Source organism: Pelodiscus sinensis, chromosome 9 (assembly GCF_052426305.1).
Source record: "Pelodiscus sinensis isolate ZL-2025 chromosome 9, ASM5242630v1, whole genome shotgun sequence".
In the NCBI taxonomy this organism is placed as follows: Eukaryota; Metazoa; Chordata; order Testudines; family Trionychidae; genus Pelodiscus; species Pelodiscus sinensis.
In genome coordinates this window covers 65,366,409-65,375,787 of record NC_143060.1, presented here as the reverse complement: position 1 = coordinate 65,375,787, position 9,379 = coordinate 65,366,409, and the positions used below count along the sequence as shown (strand labels likewise).

Sequence of the window (9,379 nt, the reverse complement as noted above, 5' to 3'; positions counted from 1 at the left end):
GGCAGGAGGGGAGACTGGGGGGGGGAGGGAGCTGTGTATTTTCATCTCCTCTCCCCGCTGTTTTTAGCAGCATAATGGAATTGATGTCTATAGGCATCGTTACATGTGAAAAACGTGTCTCACAGCCTGGGAACTGGCAGCAGCTTGCTGTTTAATGTGCTGATTCAAACAGGTTTAGAGAGAGACCAACAAAAACCCACCCGTAGCTTCCAGCCCTTCAATTCACCCTTTGGCCTCCAGAGGCGCTGGTGTCAGGAGGCTGCGCCTTAACACCCTCTGCAGGGGCTTGTTGGTGGCTGCCAGCATCACAGGCCTTCAAGGTGGCCTTCGCCTGAGCAGGTAAATGGACGGGGCAGCAGACGACCCAACCTCACCAGTCCAGAAGGGCGGCTTCAGCCAATTCACCTACCTAACTCGCCTCTTGTGCCCCCCCGGCAGCCCTGGGTCTGAGCAGCAGCTGACTCCAGCAACGCGCCTTCCCCTCCCAGCTGTCGCCAAAATTTGCGTGCGGGGTTTGGACAAGTGACTCCTTTGTTCTGCCGTGGTTGCGCTTGGAGGGCACGCGCCAGGTTTGGCGCACCCCCCTGCATCGATCTCTTTGCAACCTGCCCTCGTCCCGTGGGCACGGAGCGGCCAAGTGCGACTGGCTCTTGGAACAGCCTCCCCTTCACCCCGTCCTCCTTTTGTGGTCACACTCCTAGCCGCCCCGGACTGCCTGTAGCTGCAGCAGAGCAATGCCTCTCCCATGGGAGCCTGCCCAGGAGCCGTGTCTCTTACAGGGCAGTGGCGAGGAGGAAGAACGAATGTGAGAAGCAACTCAGCAGACCCGGCTGTCTTTGCTGGGGCTGGCAGGTGGTGCAGCAAGTTGACAAGTTGCACTGACAAAAGTTGCAGAGAGGCCCGGTGCTGGATTAGCCGGGGACGTGCATGCAGACTGTGACTCAAAGGGCTGACATCCTACCACTAGGTGGCGCTAAAGGTGACAATCGCCAGAAAACGGAACTACGCAACATCAGGAAGTGGGTTCCATGCAGATGGCGTCTTCCCTCGCTAATCGTTCAACTGTGTTAACGAATACGGGCCCTTAAAGGAAAGGAGAGTTGCCTAGTGGATAGAGCAGCGGGCTGAGAGTCAGGCAACCTCAGCTGTATTCCCACTGAAGTGCTGGGCGACCTTAAGTAAGTCCTAATATGTTGCCTCATGCCTCAGTTTCCCCTGCTGTAAAACAGGACTCATGGGACTGACCTCCTTTGTAAAGCGCTTTGAGATCTACGGTATGGCAGTATTGCAAGTCAAGATTGAGGTGCATTAGCAGAGCTGCATGTGAGGTGACCGTAAATCGGTTAGGGCACGGCCCTTCAAATCGCTTTTCCACCCCCCCACCCCCATCTTTCACTTTGTGTCATGTTTATATTTTGCCTTTGACTATGTAAAAGACCAGCCATGCTGAGCATTTTGGTTCTGCTTGCAAGAAATACACCAGTGTTTGCAACAAAAGAAACTATTTATTTGGAATATGCATTACCAGTACAAATCAGGAGACTGGAAAACCTACACCTTGTTAGTAACATTATAGAACATAAAAGTTTCAGTTGGGGTCAAAAAGACATAGGCCTTTGTCTTTACAGAAGCTGAAAAGCTTAAAGTTTCAAAACCAAGACACAGCAGAGCCTTTTAGGTTTTATAAACCATTAGAAAAAAGAAAAAGCAAAGCAAAGAAAAAGCAATTCAGAACATCTGGAACATCTTTATAAGAAAAGGAGTCGCAATGAGAAAAAAGAAGTGTAAAAACCCAGCAATGTCTGATTTATACGTTAATAATTATCCTACCACCATGGGCGTGAAAGCAAAATTACTCTAGGAAGAGCCGAGATAAAAAAACAAAACCAGCCAGTGATGTGAAAAGTTGAGATTTTTTGTGGACCTCTTTAAGGGTGGGGGGGGGGGGGGGAGGAGAAGGGTAAAATCGATGGTTTTATAACCCTTTCCTTGAACTGGGACCTTTACCTGTATCATTTTCAGGGATAAGTGGAGTTTTATTTTCCTCTCTCATGCTGACTACATCTGCCTTCCACACACAGCCCTCTGGCTCTACACACACACATGCACTTGGCTTGCCGCATGGAAGGTGGCCTAGTGCCATCAGCCACCGCCTCCTACTGCACGTAAATTTAAGCACGTGTGTAAGTGGTCACAGGAACTGAGGCCACAGGCCCGGCCCCTCACTCAGCTCCAAACTTCCTGTCCAGTTCACGGACTGGTGGAAGCGTGTGCTACCGTCACCTCTGAGATTCTTTTCCCTGGATTTAGATCCACGGTCTGTATAGTCTGGTATCCTTTCTCCAACAGTATCCAGAAAGGGATACATCAGAGGAAGGTGCAAGAAACGCTGCAGCAGGCGTTTATGGGGCAATTTAATCACCATGAAGGGCTCATCCTGAGTCCTAACAGAGTTTGATTTAATTCCTGAAATACAAAGTTTTTCTCTCTCCCTTTCAATACTTTCTTTTTTTAACAACATAACTCTGGCTATCCTTGTGATCCCTGTGAATCTTCAATTCCTCTTTGAATCTTGCAACGTTCTTGGCCCTGGCGAAATCTTGTGGTAGAGAGTTCCCCAGGCTAATTACACACCGTGTGAAAAAGTATTGCCATTGGCCTTAGTAGGGTTTGGATGAGGTCCTACTTGAATTGAGCTCGGGAGACGAGCAAATGGGGAAGTTTCTTAGTGAAAAAGCGGGAAGAAAAAACTCCCCGCCCATTCCAGCAAGGTGGTCGGAAGTGGAGGTTCCATTTATTCAAAACGTTGATGGATTCCGACGTGCTATTTTTGTAAACATCTGTGGTGGGCACCAGTACTTCCAGGCCTCATCCAAAACTTACTGGAGTCTTTCATTGGCTTCTTTTGGGTTTGGATCAAGCCCTAGGAGAAGCAGCAAGGGTTTCTTTTTGCTTGGATCAGTCACAGTGAGGAAAGCAAAACCCTGTCATTTGATAGTGCCCCGAATTACAGACAGAAAGCAACCACCAGCTGGGCCTGCTGCTGTGTGAGCTCAGAGACTACGTCTTGCATTTCACCGGGACCCTGATTCAGGAAAGCACTTAATTAGAGAGTCTATCCCTATCCAGAAGAGCACAGCCTGGGATTTTCAACAGCACCTAAGGGTAGGATGCAATGGGGTCGGGGAACCTTCAAACACCCTAACGTTTATCATGTGCTTAACTTCCCCCACGTGGTCAGCACACGCTAAGTAGGTGGGGTTTCCTGAATGGGGGCCATAGCTAAGCCCGGCCCCCGTAGGTGCTGGTCCCTTTGCCAAAGCATTCAGCACCTTGCAGGATCGGTGTCTTAGAGAGGCCCAGCTAAGGGACTCAGCTCATAACTTCCAGGAAAATTGAGCAACTAAGCCCCAGATCGGCAATGTTTGAATTCTCAGGGAGGGAGGAGAGGGGGAAGGTCCTTTCCGAGCGGATCCAGTGCCACACGGAAAGCGAGGACTAGAAACGTACAAATAAAAAGGATTTTTGCTTTTCACATCACCTTGAATATACAGTGAAAGTGGACGAAGGGAAGTTTACAAGGCCATAGTCTTGGACAATTAAAAAAAGTCATCATCATAATTGCCCCCCAAAAGGGGGGGAAAAAAAGGAGCGCAGAACGAAAAAAAATGTAATTACTGGGTCTCAACGTTAATAAACATAAAGTGTTAGAATGTACCTATTATGCTCACTATTCCAACCATTTTTTTTTAAGTTTTACAAAATGAACAACTGTCACTTTTTAAACAGTGTGTAAAGAGGAAATGAGTGTGCACAACTCTACAGTTTTCTAGCATTCTTGAACTAATTCACAAATGCAAGAAAATTAAAAACAAAATAAAATTAAAAAATAAACATGGAAAAAACCCCAAAATAAAAGAGAAGATGCATGTAGGTAGTTTGGTGTTATAAACTATACAGGAATGAAATGCTTTCTTGCCACAGAAAGAACTGGAGTGGAAATTCTTCCCCGTTCACTTTTGCGTGCTATGAGGGTCATTTTAAATTTTGTTTTATTATAAACACTATTAAATTCAGACTGCTTTTTTGGTTTTTTTTTTCCTTTATCTGAATATACAAGAACATTCATTATCAAATGTTCATTATCATCAATGCTACAAAGAACAAGACACAAATCGCAAGAAACAATGGAAAATGTTAATAAAGCTGAAAGAATCGTCAAGGTTTTTTTTTTCATTTTTATTTTTTATTGTTTTTTTTTAAATTTTCTGCAGTTTTTTTGTTTTTGTTTTTTTCATTTTTGTTTTGTTTTTGTTTTTTTTGTTTTTGGTATCGAAGTCAGGATTTTCTGGGCAGAAAAAAAAAAGAAAAGAAAAAAAAATTCAAAGTTTGCGAGAAAAAGGCAACAGGCCGGGCAGCAGCAACAACAACAAAATGTAAAAAACAAAGACGGAAACCGAAAAACGTGACTTGCGTTAAATCCCCGTAAAGGAGTCAATGCCATGCTGTGGTGAATGGGAGAACGAGAGAGGGGTCAAGTAACTACAAGGTGGATAAATGCAGCTCCACCTCTGAGGACGGGGTCCCTGCGGCTCTAGAATGGACGGGACGCAATTTGATTCTCAAGAAGACCAGAGACCGCCAAGGGCCGGCTGCTTTATGCTGACATGGCTTTCAATCTGTTTCTCAATCAATCCCTTTTCAAGAGATGGCATCATGAGCTAACACAGTCAGCCAAAGGACTGCACACTGCTCCATCATGTGTCCTGTCCATGCTGGGTAGTGATGGTCTTGCTAACTAACACACAAGGCCGAACGGTCGCCAATTTACTTCCCCTGGTGAGTAGTTACACCCACAAATAATCACAACTAGTATGCAGTGGGAGTAAGTGCTTACCATTGTGAGTAAAGGAAGGTCATGTGTTGGGCCTTCATGGGGACTATTTTCTGTATCCCTCCACCTTTAAACATGGGTGTCTCGATATCACAGCTGACTGGTAAATAGTAGGGGGAGAGAGAGAGAATATTTTTGGTCCTTTTTTTGTCCGGGTTTCTAAAAAGCCTAGGAATCCACCTGTACAAGACTCAGGGGAGAAAGATCTAAGTATCTACAATTTAGGTATCTCCCAAATCCAGCCAAACTAGCTCTTCTATTTCAATAATCACCAGTTTCAAAGCCAATAGCTTGGAACCTTCCGGGACTGTGAGCAAATGTTGTGCAGCCCATCACAGACCTCCCCAGTTCAACAGAAGTCTGGCGTTTGCCTGATCCCAGTAACGCAAGAGCATAAACCCACCACTCTCGCAGGACTGGTGATTGCTCACGTCTGGCCTCAAACCTATTTACGTTTTTCTTTCGGTGGAGGGATTGCTGTTTTTCTGGCAGACCTTTGATTGTAAATGGTGGCTCCTTGAAGCAGCTCAGGAATTGAACTACGCTAATATTACAATTGGTAGGGGAGATCTTCTTAAGACGTAGGCTTTTGAAAAACTCTCACGTGCCTATCTCAACACACCGGAGCAGACTTGTTGAGGTCAATGGGTCTACTGGCATACATGTTTTCGGGTTTGCGGCTGTAGTTCATCAACGAGCAGATGGGGCATGTATTCCTGGCATCTTTCCCTTTAAAAGCAACCATTCCTCAATCTCGCAAGCTGCACTTTGAATGCAGGCTGCTCTCCTGCCCAGAAGGGCTTACCACCGGAGTTACCCTCGTCTGTGTTCATCCATTTACCTTCCCTACGAAATGCCAACCTCACAGGAGAGATGCCTCCAGTAGAAGCCAAAGATCCAATCTATTTTAAGGGGTTGGTTTTATCCATCCCTCATCTCATTTTGCTTTGATCATGCGCAACGGAGCGTTCCACCGGGGATAAACCCCGCCTCCGCCTCGGCCAATCCGGAGCCCCCTCCATTCAACAGCTGGGAGCAGTCCCCTGGCTGCAGAATCCTGGAAGAGCCTGCATGTGGACTGGGGGGGGTGAAAGGTCACATGATTGATTTTAGTACTTCTCATGGCATGTCTTAGATCCACAAAAAAGGGCGGGACTGAAACCGGCACCTTCATTTGAAAGGAATCCTCAAATGAGGCAATACTTTTGTTTGTGGGGCATTTCCCTCCCGCCCAACACCGACCCGGGTTATTAATAGCTCCAATCCGTTCAATTTCTGTATTGACTCTGTGTGTATCCATCTTCGGCGCTCTAGTTTCCCCCCTTGCTACTCCAAGAACAGGCATGTCACAGGATGCTCCCAGAACAACTTGTAAGGGTCAAATTGTACCCAACACGTCTGTGGTTCATTGTCATTACATACAGGGCCCCCCTGAGCCCATCCCGTTCCACAGAAGATCGGCATGCCCCCCCTCACAACACCCTGCGAGCCAGGCTCTGATTGCTCGTCAAACCCCGAGCAACGCCCTCGGGGCTAAGACGCTACAGACAGAAGCGCTGTGTAAACCTGCCCCGTCGAGCGCTCAGCAGTGCTTCTGCAGCGCTTTGAAACTATATATATGCTAAGTGTTATCATTACAGAGTCCCGCAGTTTCCTTTCTAGCAGTAGCATGATGCACAAAAGATTGGCTGTTTTTGGTTCCTTAGCATGTTGGCAAGTGCCAGCTGTGTTTGCTGCAGAATTGGTGTTTGAGGTCTGAGGCAAAGCGCGGCGGCAGAGGGAAGAGCTAAGTGTTTGCTGCCTACATCTGTTTGCAAGCGCAAGGTCCTGGGACCTTCCGAAAGCGAGAAGAGCATCCGCAGAGGAGTTTGGCTCCTTTTCCCTACATGCCCAGGCGCACCGGGAATGCGTTTATCCGCCCTGGCACCCGAAAGGCTCCAGGGGGCGACGCTTTCGGGATCGCTTCGGAACAGGAAAGCGTTCTGCTAGCTCCGTCCCCGGAACCGGAAGAGCGGTGAAGAGAGCGCGGACGTGGAGTGTTCCTGTGAAGAGGTAGTGTGAGCGCAAGAGAAGCTGAAGGAGGCGGGTTGCCGTTTAGCAAAGGAGTGAGGTAAATTTTTGGCTCCTCAAAACACCAGCATGGAAATGGACAAGATGCTTTTGTTGTTGTTGCTGCTGCTTTCCTCTTTAAATTCTTCTGTCGAAAATATCCTTCAGGGAGAGGGTGGTGGCGGGGGGAGAGGTGGCTTCTGCCCAGAAAAGAAAGGGAAAAGAGTATAAAGAAGTGTCCAGATTGGCTGAAAAAAGCATCCCGCCGAAGAGGAGAGAAGGCGACTCGTCTTGTGTTTTTGCCGATTGGTTCCACCTCCAGTCTGACTACGTCAGTAACAGGAGAGCACCCTCCCCTCCCGCCCCCAAGGGGGGCTGGGGTCAGCCAGGGATGCGATTAGCTGGGAGATCAGTTGGAGGTATCAGAGTGGACGCTGCCAGGGCCTTCTGTGGGGGAGGTCACTGAGGAGGGGGTAGTAGCATCTTGCCAACCTCCATTAGCCTGAGGGAAAGAGAGAAGTCAGTCAGTTGCTTTATATCAACAGGACGGCCAAGCCCAGCGTTCCCTGCTCCCTTAGCCCCGGCTGGCTCCTGCCACGCTCCAGCTACTTAGCACACGCTCCTGTTCCAAGCAGTGCCGAATTGCTGGAGACAGAGGGCCCCGCCCATTTTCAAGCACCATGAAAAATCAGACTCCGAAGCGGTTGGCATCTAGTTCTAACCTGCCCTGAATGTCACCTCATAGATGGTCTACACTTGACTAGCCGCAGGCTGCGTCCACTTGCCCATTTGCCCGGTACAGCCCTCTCCGGCAAAGGTCACCCCTCCCCCCGCCACACCTGAGGTGAGAGGGGGCTTTGCATGCCACACCCTAGAGCTGAGTGGGGTCGGCAGGTGGTGATACCCCAAGGTTTGGTCAATGCCAGGAAGCTGGGGTTTCGACTACACAAAGTGCTTTCCTCACTTGGTCGCAAACCCGAAAACGTTCTGCCCTGAAGTGTTCCACCCTCAAACCTGAAGCAGGGTCAGTTCGGGGGGGTCAAAAATCAAAACTTTCCAACCCAAACACTTGGGGCAGGTCTATGGTGGCAAAAATCGGACACATCTGGTCTGGTACGGCTCGAAGCAGGGTGAGATGCCACATCTCTGCCCTCTTTGTACTATCATTATTATTTGTATTTGCCTGGAGCCTAGAAACTTCTCCTGAGCCCAGCGTGCCACACACACACACCCACACACACACGATGTGGCTCGACCATGCCTTTTTGTGATTGGTTGGCCATCTGAGCAAATCGCCTTCCGCTGTGGAGAAAAGTTTCTTGAAGACACCAGGGCATCCCATTGGGTGCAGCACTTGAAGGGATGCGGCATGGCAGAGGTGACGCCATCCTCCCACTTCCCCCTTCTCTGGCCCATTTCTTCCCTCCCCCACTCGCCACAGGATTAGGCTTTCTTTTGCGTGGATTGCGAAACTGCCGCGTCCTGCGTGAGGAGACATTTCTCAGCCGTTTGGGTGCCACGGCAACACCGCCCCTTCACGCCCGCCTCCCTGGGCGCGGAAGGAAGCCACCCACGGAATTTAAGCTGATGCTGCCTGGAGCGACTCCTTGCTCTGACAGAATCACACTGAACTCCAACAAGGGCGCCAGGAAGCTGGGCGTCGAAGAGCAGCGTGGTCCCAGGAAGTCCGAGATGTCTGCAAGTCTGGGGGCTCTCTCCAGGCACCCTTGATCTGGCCCTTTCCACTGACATGACATTTGCCGTAAAGTTTTGATCATGGCTGCAACAGCCTCTAGAGGCCACATTGGGATACAGGGGTAAGAGGCCTGATGAAATTCCTGGTTCTGTTAAGAGCCTGCTGGCACCATGGCCTACACGTGCAAGAGGGTACCAGGAACGGATGAGGGACACCCTGAATTTTTAAAGAAAAAGACCCTCGGGTTCCTAAGTCATTTTGGGGCAGGCACATTTGCAATCGCACGCGCTTTCCATTGGGCAGCGAGGGGAGCTGCTGAGTCCCGCCAGTGGGAGCAGGATAAGCTTGAATTGTAAGATCAGAATAAACAAACACCGTCAGCGATGGTTTAGATACTACTTAGTCCTGCCTCCGGGCAGGGCCTGGACTAGAAGATCTCTGGGGGTCTCTTCGGCTACGTCTACACTGCAGCGCTATTCTGGGATCCGAAATAGCTATTCCATGTCTTTTGAGCACGCCCGTTATTTCGAAATCTAACGGGCTCGCTATTCTGACGTCCCCGTAAACCTCATTCCACGAGGAGTAAGGGGCGTTTCGGAACAGCGCTTTATTTTGAAATACGTGAAATACTGCGCCAAATTTTGAAAGAACATTGAAAAAAGCTACGCCACTTGCATAGCTCACATTGTGTAGATTATTTTGACCTACGGTGCCGTGTCGACACACCCTTCCAGTCCTGC

General features: G+C 49.0%; 1 protein-coding gene across 3 annotated transcripts in view; it reads right to left on the bottom strand.

The window, feature by feature from the left end:
- Positions 1-1,485: 1,485 nt before the first annotated feature.
- PBX1 (PBX homeobox 1) overlaps positions 1,486-9,379 on the bottom strand; it is a 203,611-nt gene continuing 195,717 nt past the window's right edge. For all 3 annotated transcript variants that reach the window (XM_075936967.2, XM_075936968.2, XM_075936969.2), the window contains one exon: positions 1,486-7,445. In XM_075936967.2, coding sequence (XP_075793082.1) covers positions 7,353-7,445 — 93 coding nt within the window. In that variant the 3' untranslated portion in view covers positions 1,486-7,352. The remainder of the gene's footprint in view (positions 7,446-9,379) is intronic.